At 34.3% G+C, this 21852-nt stretch overlaps 3 protein-coding genes across 3 annotated transcripts; 2 read left to right on the top strand and 1 right to left on the bottom strand.

Annotated features, from left to right (window-relative positions):
- The first annotated feature begins 8045 nt into the window (after positions 1 to 8045).
- LOC115883733 lies at positions 8046 to 9616 on the top strand. Its single transcript, XM_030902142.1, has 4 exons — positions 8046 to 8336; positions 8428 to 8652; positions 8709 to 9250; positions 9306 to 9616. Exons 1-4 carry the CDS (start codon positions 8263 to 8265, stop codon positions 9587 to 9589), a joined length of 1125 nt encoding a protein of 374 aa, XP_030758002.1. The 5' UTR covers positions 8046 to 8262; the 3' UTR covers positions 9590 to 9616.
- Positions 9300 to 11709, bottom strand: LOC115883732. Its single transcript, XM_030902140.1, has 2 exons — positions 11191 to 11709; positions 9300 to 11076 (listed from the first exon to the last, which is right to left on the bottom strand). Exons 1-2 carry the CDS (start codon positions 11441 to 11443, stop codon positions 9845 to 9847), a joined length of 1485 nt encoding a protein of 494 aa, XP_030758000.1. The 5' UTR covers positions 11444 to 11709; the 3' UTR covers positions 9300 to 9844.
- Positions 11710 to 19749: 8040 nt separating this feature from the next.
- Positions 19750 to 21594, top strand: LOC115883752 (general transcription factor II-I repeat domain-containing protein 2-like). Its single transcript, XM_030902160.1, has one exon. The coding sequence runs from the start codon at positions 19750 to 19752 to the stop codon at positions 21592 to 21594; it is 1845 nt and encodes a 614-aa protein (XP_030758020.1).
- Positions 21595 to 21852: the final 258 nt, after the last annotated feature.

The following is a 21852-nucleotide window of genomic DNA, read 5'->3' as shown; positions in this document are numbered from 1 at the left end:
AATTACTTGTTTGATTTCGAGAAGGAGTTTGTTGATTATTGCGTATCCGATGTCGATATTCTCACGCAAGCTTCCCTGAAATTCAGAAAGTTAATGATAAACGAGGGGAACGTATGTCTATTTACCGAAGCCTCAACATTACCTTCTGCTTGCAACAAGATCTTCCGTCGTAATTTCCTCCAGCCCGAAACCATAGGTATCATACCGAAAAATGGGTACAGATATAGCGACAATCAAAGTAAGATCGCTCTCCAATGGTTATTGTGGGAAGAAAAGGAAAGAGAGAGGTGCTTAAATTGTACATGCTGCAAAACAACAGGAGAGAGGTGTAAAGTCGTGGTATAAAGTCGATGGGTATTGTAAGGAAACCAAGCAGGTGTTTGAGTTTCACGGGTGCTATTACCATGGGTGCCCGAAATGTTACAAGTACGAGAGACAGGTACCGCTCAAAGACGATCCTACACCGACGCTGGATTCTCGGTACGAAAATACACTTACTAAAACTCAGCATTTAATGGACCAAGGGTACGAAGTTATCGAGATGTGGGAGTGTGATTTCCGGCGCAATATGAGTGATGAAACCAAACAATTTACCGAAGACCATCCTTTACTCGTAAACTTACCGCTAAATCCGCGCGATGCTTTTTACGGGGGCCGTACGGAAAATATAAAAACGTACTACAAGTGCCGGGAAGGAGAAAAAATCAAATACGTCGATGTTTGCTCACTTTACCCGTGGGTAAACAAGTATGGAAGGTATCCCGTAGGATATCCAGAAGTTATCGTTGGTAGTGAAAAGTGCTCTAAACTTAACTTGCTAGAAACAGATCGGCTGATTAAGTGTAAAATTCTTCCACCTCAAGAACTGATCCATCCCGTATTACCGGTAAAACTAAACAATAAACTCATGTTCGTGTTGTGTTACACATGTGCTAAAGTCGGGGCTAAAGAGTGTAACCGTGAAATATAAAATAACGCAGTAAAATCCGGAGACGAAAGAAGGGGGATTGTTCAACGGATACATTAGCAAGTTCCTTAAAATCAAGCAGGAATCGTCAGGTTAGCCTTCATATCGTACAAAACCAAAATCCAAAGACCAATACGTGCGTGAATATTTGGAAAAGGTAGGCGTTACGCTAAATCCGGAAAAGGTTTCTGTAAATCCTGGTCTTAGGCAACTTGGAAAAGCCGTCATCACATCGTTTTGGGGCAAGTTAGGACAGAGGGAAAACCAGGGAAAGACGTCTATTGTGAACAAACCTAACCTAACCTAACCAACTGTATTACAATACCTAACCGTACTTAGGTTAGGTTAGGATTTCTTTTGCTGTAGTACCTAACCTAACCTAACCTAAGTAGTACCTAACCTAACCTAACCTAAGTAGTACCTAACCTAACCTAACCTAACCGACTGTATTAAGCACGGAGGAAGAAAAAAATATTGTAAGTGTGTGTTTTAAAAATGGCTGTGTGAATGGGATTACCCAATAACAAATGAAAATTTACGCCACATTTGGACACATTTTAATCAAATTGGCAAATCTACAATATTTAAAAACAATTTGCCAGGTAAATATTGGATAAGCATTTTTTTGAAAGAAATAAGAATTTGATATGCTATAGAAAAGCCTAAAATATAAATCCTAATCGTGCTGAGGTTTGTAGAGATCTATTTAAAAGTTACTTTGATAATTTGGAAAAATCCTTAGAGGATGTATTGCCTGAAAACATCTATAATTTTGTTGAGACTAATCTAAGTGATGAACCTGGGTCTTCAAAATGTTTTTTAAGCGAGGTGTTAAATACCCTGAAAGGGTGATGTCACATTAGAAATCAAATACCGTATGATCGAGAAAAAACGGCGTCAACGATGGCTATGAAATGAAGATCGCTGTCATTTTATATGTAAATTTATATGGGAAATGTCATCGATTGTCATTTCCCAGCCAACTGGACGCCATTTTTTTTCGATCATATGTTTTATATATATATATATATATATATGTTTTACATATGTTTATGTCATATCATATGTTTTACATATATATCCATAATGTTTTGAGGCAGTGCGACTGGGGAATTGATACCTCTATACGTGGTATACAAGGCGGAAAATATGTGGTCAACATGGACAGAAGGTTGACCTGAAAAATGTAGGTTTAATCGGACTTCACATGGCTGGTTTGATTCATCAACCTTTGTTGATTGGTTTAAAAGTACTTTTCTAGTGCATGTAAAAAATCATCAGGGTCCCAAAGTCCTTATTGGAGACAACCTAGCAAGCCATTTTTCTGAAGAGGTTGTAGAACTTGCTATAGCAAACAACGTAAGGTGTTTGTGTCTTCCACTCAATGCGACCCATATTGCACAGCCATTAGATGTTGCCTAATTTGCTCCACTTAAAAAAATGGAGGGCTATTTTATCAGACTTCAAAGTATCAACTGGAAAAGTAGGATTGCGAAAATATTTGTTTCCAGGACTATTAAAGAAACTTATGGCTGAAATTGGCGAAGCAGGAAAACAAAACCTTATCAGTAGATTTCGTGCGACCGGAATTTGGCCTTAAACAGAGAAGTGTTATTTAAAAAGCTACCATCGGAACCGTCAGATGATGTTGCAGATGGGGAAAATTTAAATGATACTGTTGTTGAATTTTTAAAAAAGGCACGTATACCTGAAAAAAAACAAAAATACAACGAAAGAAACATAAATGTTATTCCAGGGAAAAGTATTTCTATGGAAGATTTTGAAATAAGAGAAGGTTCAGGAGTGACAACGAATAAAAAGAAGTCTAGATAGTACAGGCAGACAGCGACGATGATGAGCTTTCCGAAAATATGGACATAGCGTTGCAGGATGAGTCGGATGACAATGAAGCGTCATATTTTGAAAAGCTAGTCGAGGAAGAAGATCACGAAAAAATGTTGGACGAAGAACTTCTGGACCAAGATGCTCCGACTGTTAACGATTTTGTCTTGGTAAAATTTGCAACGAAGACAGTCAAATATTACGTTGGGCAGATTTTACATGAACATGAAAGTTTGGAATATGATGTCAATGTTTAAGATACGACAAAGAAGTGTTTTCGTGTCCGCAAGTAAGTTTAAAAAAGTATTCACTGCTTTTTTGTTTGGGTCACATTACCTTTTTATTTAAAATAATAATTTATTTTATTTAAATTAATTAATGATATTATAAGGGATAACACTTGATTTGTGTAATAATCGTTGAGAGACAAATAACTATTTTATTATTTTGAACCTCCTCATATGGTAAAAGCCGTTAGAAACAACTTATTACAAATTATGTTTTTAAATGAGATGAGGCGTTATGGGATGATATAAAATAATTTTATGAAAAATATTATATAAGGAAGATTTATATAGAGTCATAGATACCATGGTAGAATAATCTTAATTCGAGTGGGTTTGAATTTATATTAAACAACTATTTTATCATTTTGATCACTCGTATGGAAAAAAAGCCGTTAGAAACAAATTATTGCAAAATTATTTTAAATGAGATAACAGAAACGGGTCATGGGGTGATATAAAATAATTTTATAAAAAAGATTATAAAAATTTAAATTAAACAGCACCCAAGCTAACTATGTTTCACATAAATCCCACAAAAGTATAATAAATATAAGTATAATAAATGTCTAAAATTTCACAGATATCCAAATTATGATGCATATGGTACTGAAAATATCAAGCTAGACAAATCTAATATGTTTATACATTTTAAGGACCATGATATTAAATCAACTTTTGGTAGTTGGAAAATCCGGAAGTCTTTTTACCAGTTTAATTATGCACTGGAAAAACTTATAATATATAAAACATAATAGTGATAATTGCATAACACACCGTCCAGGCAATTGGAATCTCACCATTTGAAATGTCTCAAATTATTGAATATAAACACCTCTGTTCAAATTTCTGTATATTTCTTTTAAAATTATACACATTAAGAAAATATGTGCTACCTTTTAAAAAATAGCAATGAATGCAAAGAATATTTTAGAAAGCAAGTCTGACTCATACTTGGGCGAGCCCCAGTATTTTCAAGAACACTAAAGTGGGTACTAGTATAACTTTAACCGTGAACAAGCCATGGCTAGACCAGATTGGTTTAGAAATTTTCTAAAGAGAAATCCAGATATTTCGTCGAGGAAGTCAGAGGCTACAAGTGTAAACAGAGTATCAGCATAAAAGGAAGTTAGTAATTTTTTCGCCAATTTGGAACAAATTCAAAATGAATATCATTTTGATCCTGATCGAATGTATAACGTCGACGAAACAGGATGCTGTCAGCAAAAGTCAGCAAAAGACTGGCCTAAAGGTATTAAACAATTTGGATCTATTTGTTCTTGGGATGGCGGAAAAAATATTACGATTATTTGTACCGTGAGTGCTACAGGTAGTTTTGTGCCGCTATTATTTATTTTTCCGAGGTTAAAAATGAACCCTCAGTTGGAAAGGAATGGACCATGTGGAGCCATTTGTACCTGCACATAAATGGATGGAGCAATGAACAAGTTTTTATGATGTGGCTTAAACATTTTCAGGCAAAAGTTTTTATCATCTTCTGTTGATAATCCAGTTCTATTGGTATTAGAAAACCATACGAGCCATATATCCTTATCTATTTATGAATTTTGTAAAAGTCACGGGATAGTTATGGTCAGCATTCCACTTCATACTTCGCACAAGTTGCAGCGCCTTGATCTCACTTTTTTGTGCCTCTGAAGAACGCTTATAGTAAGTGCAACTTATTTTTGAAGAGAAAAATTAGCGATGAACAAAAGTAGCAAACGTGGAAAAGAGAATCTCTGGTTTTTCTGCCGCTGGAATATTTCTATTAAATCCACCGAAGTTCACCGAAGACGACTTCGCTCCAGCTGATCAAGAAGTAAATCTGTATAATTCACCACAACGTAGAGGAACACTTTTTACTGCACCCCTAGTGCAAAGAAAATCACCCCAACCCTCTACTAGTAGGCAATCACCGCTCCCAGAAGAACAATTATATTTCAACCCAGAGCCGATCACTGTCGCAAAAGTTTTGCCTATTCCAAAGGCAAAGGGAACTGTTATTAACCCTTCACAGCTAACATCCCGTCTCTGAGACTGAACCCCCCTTTTCCCCCCGAAATGTCGTTCGTAACGCGTCAATATGGTCGCGCGGCTAGCTAGCTTAATTTTATTTAGTGTTTTATCGGTTGTCCGAGTGAGAAGTGTGTATCGGCATTTGGAATCGGCACTGCTTTTGGAGTGCAAGGGGTATTGAAGCGATACATATAGCCTAGCTTTCCCAAAAGTCAACCTCACCTTCACGTGGTGCACCCTGTTTAAACAAACGAGGCTCTGACGACCGAGTATAGGCGGTATATCATTATACAACCCTCAGACCTACCACCTTTCTGGGGAAGAGGAGTAGTAAACTACTCCTAGCCGGCCGACTATCGTCGCAGTCCTCACTGTGCCATAGCCATCCCGTGCTACAGTTGCAACCAAACTGTGCGGCAGCGTAACCGTCACAGTTTAACCTTTTTACGCAGCTTACACTCATCAAAGATGGAACATTCGAGTAGGACAAAATCATCGTCCGGAGGTAAAATACCCCCTCGATCGGATCTCCGGGAGGGGGTGCCTACTCGAGCGTATCATCGGAGAACTAAACATCGTCAATGTTTGGAGAAAAATTGTAAAGTCAGTTAAGAGCGACAACCAAAAAGTAAAGAGGATGAAGAAGACAATGTAGAGGTGCGCGATGAAGATTCTGAGTGCGAACATGAATTCGAATCAGAATTATTAGAAGATCAAAATTTAGATGTAGATCCTCCTCCAAATAAAAAGATTAAGTTTATAGATCCTTTCTTCAGATCAGAAAGTTAGAACTCGAGCAAAAAATATAATTCTCCACCTGCCAGGAGTAAAAGGACCGGCGCGAACTTCAGAAAATATTCTGGATATTTGGTCATGCTTTTTCACCGACGAATTAATAAATATTATTGTCGATTCTACCAATTTATTTATAACCCAGCAGAAGTTTTCCGCTCAGTATCGAACAGCAACTACAACAGATAAAATTGAAATTAAAGCACTGCTAGGACTGTTATACCTTGCAGCCGTACGAAAAACAAATCATGTAAATGCCGAAGATTTATGGAAAACTAACGCCACTTCGATTGAATTATTTAGATTGACCATGTCAAGAGAAAGATTCAGATTTTTGCTAAGGAATGATTTGACGATAAAAACACTCGTCCTGAAAGGCAGAATATAGATAAGCTGGCAGCAATACGAGAACTCTTTGAATTGTTTATTTCAAAGTGCAAAAAAAAATTTACACCACCAGCGTTTACCACCGTAGATGAAATTTTACCTGGTTTTCGGGGGAATTGCAATTTTCGGCTGTATATCCCTAGTAAAGCCGAGTTTTACACGCTAAACAGGGAACACACGCTTACACGCTTTACGTGGGGAAGCAACCCCCCCTTCCATTTCCATTTTGTTTTAAGAACACCGGCAAATCAGTTGTTGAGCGCTTGGTACAGCCCATAGCTAACTAACACAGGTAGAAATGTCACTATGGATAACTGGTTCACTAGTTTACCGTTATGTAAAAGCTTTTTGCAAAAAAGATTAACTATGGTCGGTACCACAAAGAAGAATAAAAAAACTACCCCCGGAATTTGTGGCAGGTGTTAGATCAATTGGCTCAAGTATGTTCGGCTTTGAAGAAGACTGTACGTTGGTATCGTATGCTCCAAAAAAGGGTAAGAATGTTCTTCTCATATCGAGTATGCATGATGATGACAGCTTAGATGAAAATACGAACAAACCAAAAATCATTATGTCATACAATGAAACCAAGAGCGGTGTCGATACGGTCGATCAATTATTTTGTGCTTTTTTATCAATTTTACTATTAATTCTTTATTAGTTATTATTAATTGTTCTTATTTAGTATTTGTAGTTTCTTTTAGTAGTTTTTAGAATAGTTACTTTACATACTTTTTCCTTGATTAGTTTTTAGTTTAGTTTATTTAGTTTTTAGTGGAGCAATCCCCTTGGAATCGATCGAAAAAAATGGAAAAATCTTCGTGATACTTTCCTAAAGCATTTAAAGGTTTTTGTCTAATGTATTTTTTTCGAAAATTTTTAAAGTAACAAAAAATTATAGATAATATGTCTTATTTAGATCATATAAGCCATCTGGAGCTGGGATAGATAAAGTAAAAAGGTGGAAACATTTTGATTTCCTTTTTTCCTGGCCGAAAAAAACTCAACAAAGAGGCCCACCTTGGGCAATGTAGATTTCATGTCCCCAACTTCTTCTCCCCAATTTTGCATTAATTTTTAATAATTTATTTCATATTTTTAACTCATGGAGTAGAATGTGCAAATACATTTATAAAAGGCATCTTTCAGATATCTCCTATATTAATTTTTTTGATAATGCTGTAAACTACATTAAACACTTGAAACTTATAGGAGTCCCAGTTTTAGATTCACCCAGAAAACAGGATTTCTTGTATTTTTGTAAATTTATATTATGTATTTACAGGAGAAAATTTTCTTTCCTGTATTTTATGCATATGATATACAAATTATCACAAGATCGCTTCTCATTATTTTTTGGATGTGTTAGAAGTAGAGGAAGCTATAACAATAATCCTATTGGGAATTCAAATTAAGATCGCAGCGCCACGGCGGTTATTGACAGAACTAGTTTCTGCCACATTATTTTCTAACCTCACTTTCGTTTGTTATTACGTCTGTGAATTTTGGTGTTTTTTTGCGTTTTTATTACGATTTTTCATTATTTTTGCTTTCATTTGTTGTTATTTTACTGTTATATTTTATTGTGATTTTGCTGTGATTCGTGTAAAGACTTTTAAATTGTATTTTTTGGAGTGGCTCAAAACCACATTGTTGGGTGAGTATGATATAAAATGATTGATTTCTATAATTTTCTTTTTATTTCTGTTGTTTGTAGAGTAAATATGGCTCAAATAACCTTAGCCTACTGAATATCTCAGTTACATTGGTTGTAATGCGAATTCAAGGGCAGTGGTTGAAGGAGAAGAGGTGGTTAATGCAGGCCATATAATCTTGTTTGGAAAAACTGCATTAACCAAGACTTTCCTGAAAGTGTGTGCTCTTTGCCTGCAAACTAGTGCCTTACAGTCAGATCCACATGAATTAAATGGGGAATTAACAATTTCCAATAGGTCTGCTTCAATTAAGCAAATGTACTGCACTTGTAAAGCCGGGGCTGGTGGACAATGCAAACATATTTCAGCTTTCCTAATACTGTTAACAAGGTAGGTTTTTTTTGTTATTATTGTCCAGTTTAGTTATAAATTTTATGTAAATTATGTTAGAATACTTATTTACTGTTGTTTATATTTCAAGGCAAAATCTGTTTGAGTTAGAGGATATTTCTCAAACTCAACTTGCATGTGCTTGGTCTGGCAGAAAAGGATTTGTACATAATAAATATAAGGCTATTCCTGTACTTGAAATGCCTTGCATCAGATCTAAAGTTGGTCTGGATGTAAGTTCAGATCTTCAAAAACAAAAATGTATATTTGAATTTTTTATCAAGAATTTACCAAACTGTGCTATTGCAAAACATTCGTAAGTATATGCAGTAATTAAAATTTTTTATATAACTATGATCATACATGTTTTAGAAAAGGACGTGTCAAGAATTTGGACAGTACTGTAAGCAGTACCAAATCAATCGATTTGGATGCAGTAGGCTGCAAAATTTTAAATAATGCTGCACAGTCCATCATATTAATGGAAATTGCTAGCGTGGAAGCTAATTTTATATCAAATTGCTGTGCAACACTATACCGTAGTATCTTGAATGAAGATCAAGATGAACTATTCACCCTTAAGCAAAATTCCCATGAGTGGCATGAAGCCAGAAAATATCGAATTACTGGCTCTAGGTGTTATGAGATCTACACCTATGGAGGAATGGACTGGGAAATGAAGAGTAAAAAGTACTTTTGCCCGAAATCTTTTACAAACAAATATGTAAAACATGGCCAAAAATACGAAAAACTTGCGAGAGAGTGTTTTATGTCAAAAACAGGATATGACGTAATTGAATGTGGAATGATAACATCACCAGAAAACAAATGGTTGGGCTTTTCTCCAGATGGTATGGTAGTGAATTCTGAGGGAAAGCCAGTTGCATTATTGGAAATTAAATGTTTATTCTTAGGTAAGTCCTCAAATACCTTTTTTAAACAAATAACAAAAAATGCAAAATATTTCAGGTGCAACAATGTCTATTGAAGAGTGTCTAGGATCAAGCACCTTCATCATAAATTCAAATGGGAAATATACACTTAAGAAAAAACACCAATATTATGGTCAAATTCAATTAGGAATGAGCATATTGAACTTAGAAAAATGTTTTTTATGTTTATATGCATCTTATGATGACAGTTGTGTAATATTAGAGGTGGAAAATGATTATAAATTTTCCAAAACAATGTTGGAGAAAATTAAAAACAATTATTTTAATAAAATGATACATTCAATATGTGAGATGAAATAAATGGCCAATGTCTCAGTCTTTAATGGAGTAATTTTGTTTAATTTTTAAAACCAATGAACCCCTTGTGTAACCCATCCCGTGAAGTCATAATAATGATCAAATTAAATCAAACCATGTCGTAAACAATGCAAAAAATAATACAAAAATACATGTACTTTCGTGAAAAAAAAACTATAAAAATATAAAAAAATATGTACCTACAACCACAACCTAGTCCTAAAAAAAATTAACTACATATTGAAGCATAACCAATCCTTATAAAAATCTTTCATCAGATAGTATAGGAGCTGACAGATTAGTTATTCCACAAATAATTGTAAATATTTCATCAATTTTTGAAACTAATGACCACTGCAACTTTCCACTAATAATGTTAAAGATTTTTAACCTCTGATTAGACCTTTCAATATGCACTCGTGCTGCAGCAATTTCTTTATTACAAATAGCTTCTTCAACTGTAAGTTGCTTTTTGTTTCGTAAAAATGGTGGTCTTATTAAGTTAATTTTATACATAGCACATAAATTGTCAATCAGAAAACCTTTGTCAACCATGATTGAATCTCTATTAGGTGTTAACAATTTAATTAGGTCACTTTCCTCAAAAATTAATTTATCGGATGCTCTTCCACCATAAGATTTACTGATGAAAGTTATTATCCCCCCAGGAGACACCCCAGTCATAAACTTGACAGTTGTAGATTTTTTATATTGGGAATAAAACTTAATTCTACAACACAAGCAGCTTGGTTTTTGAATAAAGATTTCTGTACAATCTAAAACAACTCGACAATTCTTAAAAGATTCAAAACATTTTGGCAAATTTTTTGAGATTTCTTCTTCAGAAGGAAAATAAATACATGATTTAAACACTTGACTTAGAATTGTTAAAAAATCAAAAAAATATGTTTTGCACAGCTGACCAGATATATTAAATAGTGCACCCAAAGTAATATAACTTAAGTCCAATTTTAATTTTGCCATTGTTAAAAGAACTCTCTCTCGCACATCTAGACGATGTGATCTTGTATCAATTGTAAATTTTTTTTTTACTATTTCCACAATACATTCTAGAATTTGAAAATTATTAATGCCTGTAAAACTTCTTAATGCAGAATCGGTTTTTAGTAAATCACTCAGTGTGTTGATTTTAGGTGTGTCCACTTGCACTTCTGAATCTCGCACAGTCACTTTCCTGTTTTGTAAAAGCACACTATCTACTTCCTTATCACTAACATCTGGTGTAGATTTCAGCAAATCTATTAAGCTACCTGCTTCATCATCTTGGTCATCTTCATTGGAGTCCTCATTTGTGCTCGTACATAAATCAGTTTCGTTTTGATTGGACAATTTTCTCTTTTTGTATCTAGAAGCACGATCAGATGATGATGTTGCAGTTGCAGATTTTGCTGAACTAACTGTAGAAATGGGAAGATTTTGAGAAGGTACTGCAGTCTTTTTGAGAACTCTACCCCTTTGTGTGGTTAACCCTGCAATAGAAAAGAAACAAACTAAATTAACATTTAAATTTTGTCACTTCAATAAAGAATATTTTTAAAATTAAAATTTAAATGAAATCACTCATTATTATACTTAGTATTTACCTTTGTTAAAATAATCATCCTTGACAAAATGAAGAGAGCACACTTTCATAGTTTCGGAAACTTGCTTGCCAATTTTAAGTTTCAATATCCAAGCTTTTCTTTGATCCATTAAACACTTTCCCATCTTATTTTCGACATAAACTTTCCTAGCATCCTTTTTGGGAAATCTGTGAAAGCTTAATTCTCCTTCAGGGTCTTTTTTGGCCCAGGATTTGCACTGTGGCACACAACAAAAATTGTTATTGAACGCCATGCTTTGGTACACTGGTTCACTGGTCGTTTCTCCTTTTTTAACCGACTTCAAAAAAAGAGGAGGTTATACGTTCGACGCGTTTTTTTTTATTTCTAATCCTAACACAACACGCGATAACAGAAAAACAAATATAATTTTGAAAAAGACACAAAATGAGTGTAAACATTAGATAAACAATCGATATAAAAGTAAGGTTAGGAAATAATGTGGCAGAAACCAGTTGATTTTAGAGCCACCAGAGGGCGTATCGCTTCTCTTGAATTCCCAATAGCGAGGCAGTTTGAAGCTGCATATAAACGTGTCTTACTAAACACTAAACAGGTATTACTACCTGCAGAGGTATTTGCTGGTGAGAAAGGAAATGCAATCAGTTTACAGTCAGTACCAATTTTATCATCTATACTAATATATAAAATCCTTAAGTGACTGATATACTGATTAATCACGATCCTGCTCAAACCACTCAACGTAAGGAGCTCAATTTTGGCATACAGGTTGATTCTAGGGTGTAGAGGTTCGATAAGAAGGGATTTTTCGAAACTCGAATTCTAAGGGGGTGGAACTATCCCTCGAATATTAAAATATTTTTTATTTAAAAACCGGTGAGTTTTTCGGAAAAACTCTTAAACACGTATATTTTATTTTGTTGTTTTACATATTTTAAGATTCTTTAAAAATTTATACAGGGTGTTTCATAAAATATGACCATTGAGTAATCACGATTCTGCTTAAACTGGCTTGACGTTTAAAGCTGATTTTTGGCAAATGGATTGACTGTGGGGTGTAAAGGTTCGATAAGGAGGGGTTTCTCGAATCTCAAATTCCAAGAGGGTGAAAACGCCCCTCAAATATTACAAAATCTGTTATTTAAAAAACGGTTAGTCTTTTTTTACTTATTTTGAAATCGTTTAAAAAGTCATACAGGGTGTTCCAAAAAGTTGGGTAATTTCTTAAACACGATTCTGCTTAAACTGCTTGACGTAAAAAGCTTATTTCTGGCAAACAGATTTTTCGAAAGTCAAATTCCAACGAGGTGAAACTACCCCTCAAATATTACCAAGTTATACAGGGTGTTTCAAAACAAATGCGAAAAACTTCAGGGGGCGATTCCTTGTTCAAAATAAAGGGTAGTTTGCTTCATAAACGTTGGGTCAAAAGTCAACCATTCGGGAGATATCGCGGTACATAGATGGCGGAAAAATAATGTTTTTATTTTTTATCTTGAAATCGAAAAGAGATAGTCTAATGAAATTTTATGGGAGCATTACTGTTACGAAAACACACTTTCTGGTAATTTTTTCACTTTTTTAAAATAAGTGGAAGGGGTTGAAATAAACTACCCTTATCATTCTTGTTAACGAAATTTAAAGAAAAATCTTATCAAACACATGCAAAAAAATTGATTTTGATAGCTTGGTTTATTTAGAAACTTTTTTTCTCTTGTGTTTCTTTGATAAAACTCGCCGATTTGAAATTAAAAAATAACATGTAAAGCATTACATATCAGGATCAAAAACATTTTTAGATAAAGAATCTAGTGATAATAACGATAATAATAAGAATCTAGATAATAACGTATTGCAGTAGAGTAATGTCAATAAAATAATATTAGAAACATCCTAAAAAGTGACAGCGGCCAACTAGATTTTTTCCTAAAAAATTAGAGCAGCCCACTAGATTCTTTATCTAAAAATGTTTTTGTCCTGATATGTAATGCTTTACATTTTATTTTTTAATTTCAAATCGGTGAGTTTTATCAAAAAAACACAAGTGATAAAAAAGTTTCTAAACAAACTAAACTATCCAAATTAATTTTTTTGCATGTGTTTGATAAGTTTTTTTTTAATTTCGTTAACAAGAATGATAGGGGTAGTTTATTTCAACACCTTCCACTCATTTTAAAAAATGAGAAAATTACCGGAAAGTATGTTTTCATAAAAGTAATGCTTCCATAAAATTTCATTAGTCTATCGTTTTTCGTTTTCAAGATAAAGAATAAAAACATTATTTTTCCGCCATCTTTGTACCGCGATATCTCCCTAATGGTTAACTTTTGACCCAACGTTTATAAAACAAACTACCCTTTATTTTGAACAAGGAATCACCCCCTGAAGTTTTTCGCATTTGTTTTGAAACACCCTGTATAATAATATCGCCATATTGTTTTTTCTCATGCTGACATAAATGTGAGAAAATTTTATCCAGTTTGTATGTTAATGGAAATTCTTTTTGCTTTATCATCACCATTACAAATGATTAATTCGACGCGAACGAAGTCGCTAGTACACGCTAGTCTACTAATATAAATGATGAAAATAATCTTGATTTAGAAAAATCGCCTAAATATTGTCAAGATTTAATAGATGTCAACTTGAGTTTAGATCAAATTGGGAAAAAGCACAAATAATATAATTCTAGTAAATATAATATAATTCTAGTAAACCAATTTGATATAGGCCCAAGAGATCGGTTACCTGCATGACATCGACCTAGATATGTTTTTAAATAACATTAAAAGTTAAACAATTAAAATACAACAATCTCGGGTCGATAATCAAACGCAGGTTACCGAAGTTCGATTTCCTCATAGCCGGGTGAATGTAATTAGAAGAAAACATATCGAAAGACGTAACCGGCGATGACCACGAGGGATAAAAAATATAAAAGGGTATGCTGAAGAGAGTTCGGGAGTTAGTTGGCCAGTCAGTTAGTCAAGGTTAGTCAGTCGGTTGGTTGCGAGTGAACCAGTAGAAAACAGCGAAGACGTTGAAGATGTTCCTGTAAGTACTTCTTTTAGTATACCCACAAGTCTTGGCACTTGGCATTTCCCGAAATCTTCCCAAATTTATTATCTACACTTATTTGTTATGTATGTAGTTGTATATTTAATAAATGCATATTTTTTCTAATGGTTGTTTGATTAAAAGAGAGAACCTGGTATAGCGACTTTAGCGAAAACCCCCAGCTAGGTCGCGACAATATTTAGAGCTACAACAGCTCATTAAAGAAGCATGTGTTTCCCCAACCCGAACCAACACAAATAATTTAAAAAATTATTTTAAGCATCCTGTAACTGGTCAAAATATTTGGATATTTCCGGATCCGACTCATATGATCAAAGTAGAAAGGAACTGTTTTGCGTCCCAAATGATACTAAATGAGTGCAATGATGAAAAGTCTGCCTGCACTATACTTGGAATCATGGATTTACAATGGACATTCTATTAGCAACTCAAAAGTTGAGTAAGTATTGCTAACGCATTAGTGTGTTTAACTAACGACGTGTTGAATGCCGCTTTTAAAGATACTGAAGCAACTGCTAATTTTGCATTAATTTTTAATAATTTATTTGATATTTTTAACTAACGGAGTAGAATGTGCAAATACAGTTATAAAAGACCTCTTTCAGATATCTCCTATATTACTTTTTTTTGCTGTTTTTTATAATAATGCTGTAAACTACATTAAACCCAGTTTTAGATTCGCCCAGAAAACAGTATTTCTTGTTTTTTTTTAATTTATATAGAAAGTTTTAAAACCATGCTTAGGTATTATGTATTTACAGGAGAAAAACTTACTTTCATGTATTTTATACATATGATATACAAATTATCACAGGATCACTTCTCGTTACTTTTTGGATGTATGAGAAGTAGAGGAGGTTATAACAATAATCCTACAGCGAGGCAGTTTGAAGCTCCATATAAACGTGCATTTCTAAACACTAAACGGGTATTACTACCTGCAAGGCATTTGCTGGTGAGAAAGGCAATGCAATCAGCTTAGAGTTAGTGCCAATTTTATCATCTACTAATATATTAATAAGAGATGAAAATAAACTTGATTTAGAAAAATCGCCTAAATACTGAGAGCTACAACAGATCATTAAAGAAGACATAACTAGCATGAGTTTCTCAATTCTATTACTTGGGATTAAGTGCTCTATGTTGAGGATTAGCGGCAACGCAAAAGAAAAGGTAATAAAGAAAACTGGGATTATAATCGCAATAAGGATAAGAGAATGAGAGGGATGGATTATAATGGAAGAGGCAAAACTGAAGATGGAAAAGCTGTATATAATAAACCACGTCCTGTTCGTCAACTGTTACCACCATGCAATTGTAAAATAAGTCTAAATGACAAAACCTTAAAATGCAGGGTATTTTCACCAGAAACACGACAAGAAATTTTTACTGAATTTTGGGAAAAACTAAATTGGCAAGAGCGCAAGCAGCACGTACGAGGTTTGGTAGTTGTAATGCCGCCAGGAAGTAATAAATTATATCTAGAGCCCATCTGGCAATCCAAAGTTGACCTTTTTAAAGAATATCGAAAGTTTTCTGAGAGGGAAGACTCAGAAATTCTGTTACAATAAAAACATTTTTTTTAACAAAAACATTCAGCCGATTCCAAACAATTCGTTGCCAAAGTTATATTCTGGGCCAAGGGAAATAACCAGAGACAAATTTAATAACTTGCAAGAATTAAAAAGTTCTTTACTTCCGGACTTCCATACTTTTTATGATCAATTAAGATTCAAATAAGTTCATTTCTTCAGTTGTCCATTTTAAAAGTTCTTGTGTTGATAATGTTATACCGCAATTTTCAGTTTTGTTAATTTTTTTTATACCTACTTAAAGTGCAATGTTTTAAACAAGTTTCAAACTATGTTTTACCAAAGATTTATGTTTTACCTATTAAAATTGTTTTTGATAGTTTAGATTATAGTATTTTTTGTCTCTACCCTTGTTCCATCTTATTATTATAATTAGATAAAACTATTTTCATTCTGAAATTTTTGTTATTCACACGTTCGCACGTTCAAATGAAAAACACGTAATTTATTTTTTTGCTGCAAAAAAAATGAAAAAACTCGTAAATTATTGTAAATCATTATAAAAGTCGAGTTATGGAATTCCATATCTAGATTTTGTTTTCAAGTGTAAATATAACATTTGAAAACCTGATTTGAACAATATATCCAAATAAAATATTGTTTAAGATAGTTTTTTGTTTCGCCTGTAAAAGCAGCTGTTAGGCACATACGATGTTTTCAAAGTAAGGTATCGATATACTAAGGGCTGGCAAAGGTTAGTCTTGGGTCGAGATTTCCGTATGTAAGAAAAGTACAATGCGTTTATAATGTACTGAACAAAGAGGGAACATTTGTTTATTTATTAACGAGTCGTTGTAATTTTCCCTAGAACTTGAAAATTTTTAAGTGCAAGCTAGAAACACTTGCATTCTTGGTAAAAATAAGTGGAAGTGAGTTGGTTTTCGACAGTGGTCGGCTATTAGAACTCTGAATTCAAAAATCGATATCTCGAAATCTATTAGAAATAATTGATTGTAGTTTTTTCAAAAACTTTCTTAATATTTCTGCTATATTTTCTTCGTAAACAGTAAGTGAAAATCTTTATCAATAAAAAAATTACACGACTGCTGAAAATTGCTATGCTCTAAAAGTAAATAGATGGGTTGTTTACAATAATTTTTGAATGAAAAAAAAACCTTATCAAATTTTTCTTACGTAAACATATTATAAATAATCCTATCTTCAAAATAAAAAAAAAGTTTCAATATCTAAAGTGTTTCTTGAGTGTTGTGTTAAAAAGTTTTTAAATTATCGCGATTACTGACGTTTTCTCGTTATAAAAAAATTACACCCTAAACCACCTTAAAGATATCCTTATAATTCCATTTCAGATGCTCAGAAACATTTCTAATTATTTAATCTAGTTATCTTTTCGAAAAAAATTCTTTTAGTTAGTTTTAAAAATAAGCGGTTTGCGATCGTGATTTTACTTCACTTGATAGGGAAGGCGTACCGGCAACGCCTGTTGCAGACTCCGGCGCATTTCTCTCACTCCGACTTAATAAGATTCCTATGCGATTTACTTCCACACATGTAAATACCGACCCAAGAGTAACAGTTGCCAGCACGGTATCCTTGGTAAAAGAGCCAGGTTCCATTTACATTGGCCATTTAGCCGTATCGTCTGGATCAGCTGTCGTCATCAAAGATGCCATTTTGGATTTTTTGAATAGAAAAGAAGTATCGATTGAATCGTTAATAGCAATTGGGTGTGATGGCGCTAACGTCAACACAGGGACAAACGCAGGAATAATAAGACTCCTAGAAATTGCCGTAAATCGCCCTCTTAAATGGTTTATTTGCATGTTACACCTAAACGAACTTCCCTTACGCCACCCTTTAATCCAGCTTCATGGTGTTACTCAAGGTAAGAAAGCTTTCTCTGGTGCCATGGGAAAATCAATACAAGCTTGTGAAACCCTCCTTGTAGTCAGATTCTCGAAAATTGGGAGTAACACCATTCCTGATTTAGACAGAAATATTTTGCATGCAGTATCTTCTGGAGAATGCAGCGAAGACCTTGCAAGAATTAAACCAGGACCAGTCGTACATTCAAGATGGGTGACAACGGCGAGTAGAATCCTTCGGTTATATGTTGCATCGGAGCATCCCACGGAAAATTTGACACACTTAGTTACATTCATCATGACAGTATATGGTGCAGTATGGTTCAACATGAAATGTAAGACCTTGTGTACTGAAGGTCCACGACATTTGTGGAGATTGATTTCATATTCGAGATATATGCCGACTTATTTAAGGGAGATAGTAGATGCGGCAATACAGAGGAATTGCTTCTTTGGCCACTCAGAGAACCTGCTCCTAGCGATGCTGGCAGATAACAGAGAGCACATACGCAAGTTAGCATGCCGCAGAATAATTGCTTCTAGAAAAGAGAACAAAAATTCAACATCTGTCAGACAGTTTCGCGTACCTCATTTAAACATGCAGGCAGACGATTATACACAAATCATTTAATCATTTATTGGTATAAAACAGATAGGTCAGAACCATCAATATTAAAGCATGTCTCTGAAAAAGACCTGGAAAGTTTTGTATCTGGTCAAGAAACTGCAGCACCCTTTTTAGATTTGCCCAAGTTTCCCTGTCATACACAGGCCACTGAATGATGTACACATTTAGTTACAGAGACATCATCTAAAGTTTGTGGAGAGGAAAAACGAAATGGTTTCATAAAATCTCGAATCGAGTCTAGGCAGCTTATGAAATCGTCTAATTCTGTCAGAATTTAAGCTTAAGTAACTGTTTGTAGTGTTTGTTCCTTTTAATAATAATATACTTTCTATGTTAAATATTTTGTTAATAATAACATATTTTGTATATTGGTAGAGGTTCCTTTTAAGCTCGTTTTGGCAGCTTTGTTGTGTTGAATTTTTAGTTTTACTTTTTACCTTTATTATTGTTGCTACGCTTACTTTTAATATTCTGTTCGGATTTTTTTTGACTTTGTTCTACCTTATAGATATGTAATATGCTGTACTACCGTTAATAAATCTATTATTTCGTTAATTTGTTTAGATTTCAACAAAAAGTGTATTATGTACATGAAATAGGATTTCATCTTTTTCTGTTAAATCTTTGGGGCACCTCCCAATATATTCCGAGAGCCTCCAATTTTTGAACACGCACTTTTGAAACATCCAAGAAGAGTTCACGCAGTATCAGATTTTTTTTTTATTTTTTTTTTGGGGGGGTTAATACTCCTTAGAATAATTAAAAAAGTTTCTATAAGTATAGGGAGGAAAATGCATATTAAGTGAATTTGGGTGACTGAAAGGGTGAATTTAAAAAACGGTTGTTTTGAAATTGTAGGCTTAAAAACAAGATAAAATTTCGAAAAAAAATTATCTGCTAATTTTGACCCTAAAATTATTTGGAAAAGCGGAAAGGGTAGTTTTTGCAAAGGTGGGGGGGGGGGGTTGTTTCGCGAATAACTTTTTTGAGGTTATTTTTATTGCAACGTGGGTTCATTTTTTGAAAACAACATACTTTTTCCTACAAAAAAGGTACTCTTGTTGCACATCGCCTAGAGCAGCGGTCGCCAACCTGTCGATCGCGAGCTACCGGTAGCTCGCGGATGCAATTCTGGTAGCTCTCACAATTTTAAAAACACAAACTGCAAAAATCAGAGAAGCTTCCGAAAATTCCACAAAAAAATGTAATTGTCATAATATTAAACATAAACAGCGGCAACGTTGCGGTGAGCGATGCGCTGACGCCATCAAGCTAGAAGCGGCTAGAACCGACCGGCCGGACCAGCGCGTTAGTGTTCGAGAGAGAACGGTCTGGATTGCTTTGAACGGTATAAATACGCACGGTGCGGCGACATTGCGCTTAGTTTAAAACTGAACCTGAACGCATAACCAACGTCCAGCGGTTGGGTTAGTAGAGAACAACAAAAAAGAATATTATGGCAAGCAGTAGTAAGAAGGTAAAGACATACCACTTTCATTCGGAATGGGAAGAACAGTACTTTTTTACAGAAGTTAAAGGTAAAAATGTGTGTTTGTTATGTAATACTTCGGTCTCCGTTGCTAAAAAAGGAAATATTGAGAGACATCATACAACTGTACATTCTAATTTTGAAAAATCATTCCCACTACATTCTGTCGCCAGAAAGGAGAAACTGAAACAGTTAAAAAATCAGTTAATCGGACAACAATCAATATTTTTAAGAACAGTCGACAAAAATAAGGCTGCAACTGAAGCATCGTACCGTGTGTCCCAGATAATTGCACAAAAAAAGAAACCTTATGAAGACGGGGAAATGATAAAACAGGCGTTTTTAGAAGCTGCTGATTCGTTATTTGCCAACTTTAGAAATAAAGACGAGATACTTTCAGCTATAAAATCTATGCAACTTTCTGCTAATACAGTGATGAGACGTGTAGAAGTAATGAGCAATGATATTTTTTTACAGTTAAGAACTGACTTAGATAACTGTGTTTATTTTTCACTTCAACTGGATGAATCAACAGATGTGGTTGAGACTGCCCAGATGGCCGTGTTCGTCAGGATGGTTTTTAGTGATTTTACGATTAAAGAAGATCTTTTGAAGTTTATTCCACTGAAAGGATACACTACTGGACAGGAGTTGTTTTCTCATTTAAAAAATATTATTTCTTCCGAGAAAATTCCAATATCGAAAATGGTAGGCTTGACAACCGATGGCGCTCCAGCTATGGTGGGTTGTGATAAGGGTCTGGTGGCGTTATGTCGTAAAGATGAAACTTTTCCGCAATTTCTCTCTTACCACTGCATTATCCATCAGCAAGCATTATGTGGAAATTTTCTGAAACTAAACAACGTTATGAAACTGGTGGTAAAAATTGTGAACAAGATTAGAGCTCAAGCATTACAAAGAAGATTATTCAAAACTTTGGCCGATGAAGTCGACTGTCAATACGGGGACCTACTCCTTCACTCTGGAGTCCGATGGCTAAGTAGAGGACGAGTGCTGAAACGTTTTAATGATGTCCTATCTGGCATAGTTCAATTTTTCAAACAACGCGATGAACCGATTCCGGAACTAGAAAATTCAATCTGGCTTCGGGATTTTGGTTTTCTCGTGGACATTACAGAGAAATTAAACGAACTTAATTTGCAGCTTCAGGGGAGAGACAAAGAACTAGCGGAAATGATTTCTGATATAAAAGCATTTATCAGAAAGCTGGAGTTTTGGGAACAAAACCTAATTAACAGCGATGCCAAGCATTTTCCTATTCTTTCAGAAAAGATATCTCAAAATCCATTAGAACCCTATGACAGCAAATATCATGTAGAAATAGTTTCTACCTTGAAGAATAACTTCAAAAATCGTTTTAAGGACTTCGACGAAATGGCTTTAGTAGCGCAGTTTGTTGGTTCACCCTTTATGGAAATTGATATCCAACAGTTTGCAACTTGTGTTATGCAGAACTTTGGCGAAGACATCGCTGCAACAGAAATGGAAGTAATTGAGTTTCAAAATGATTTAGCCTTAAAATCGTTAGTCTCAAGTACCAAATGTATCTGGTCTATTGTAAGCAAAGACAAATATTCAGTTCTATGCCGTGTTGCCTTGAAAGTGAAAGCATTATTCAGTTCAACCTATTTGTGTGAATCTTCTTTTTCCAATATGAAGTTTATTAAGAACAAATATCGCAATCGACTTACAGATGAACATTTGGATAATTGTATTCGAATGGCTGTATCAAATTATACTGCAAACATTAAAAAAATTATCGATGAGTCTGAGTGTCAGCCTTCCCATTGAACGTGCTTTTTTATTTCTCAATGTTTATGTTTATGATAGTGCGTTACTTTTTTGTTGATATTAATAACAATTTTTAAATCTTACGTGACATGCCGTTGTGGCTGGATAAAAGTTTGTGTTTATTTTTCAAACACCTTCGTTTGGTAGGTAGGAATGTAGCTATGAACAAGTACGTACTAGTAATATTAGTTGTTTTGTTATTAGTTTATTATTAGTACCTATGACATGTATTATGTATTACCAGTTAAATAGTAAAAT

The sequence above is a fragment of the Sitophilus oryzae genome, unplaced genomic scaffold, assembly GCF_002938485.1.
Source record: "Sitophilus oryzae breed Bouriz unplaced genomic scaffold, Soryzae_2.0 scaffold_1977_pilon_pilon, whole genome shotgun sequence".
Taxonomy (NCBI): Eukaryota; Metazoa; Arthropoda; class Insecta; order Coleoptera; family Curculionidae; genus Sitophilus; species Sitophilus oryzae.
This window is presented reverse-complemented; position numbering and strand designations above follow the sequence as displayed.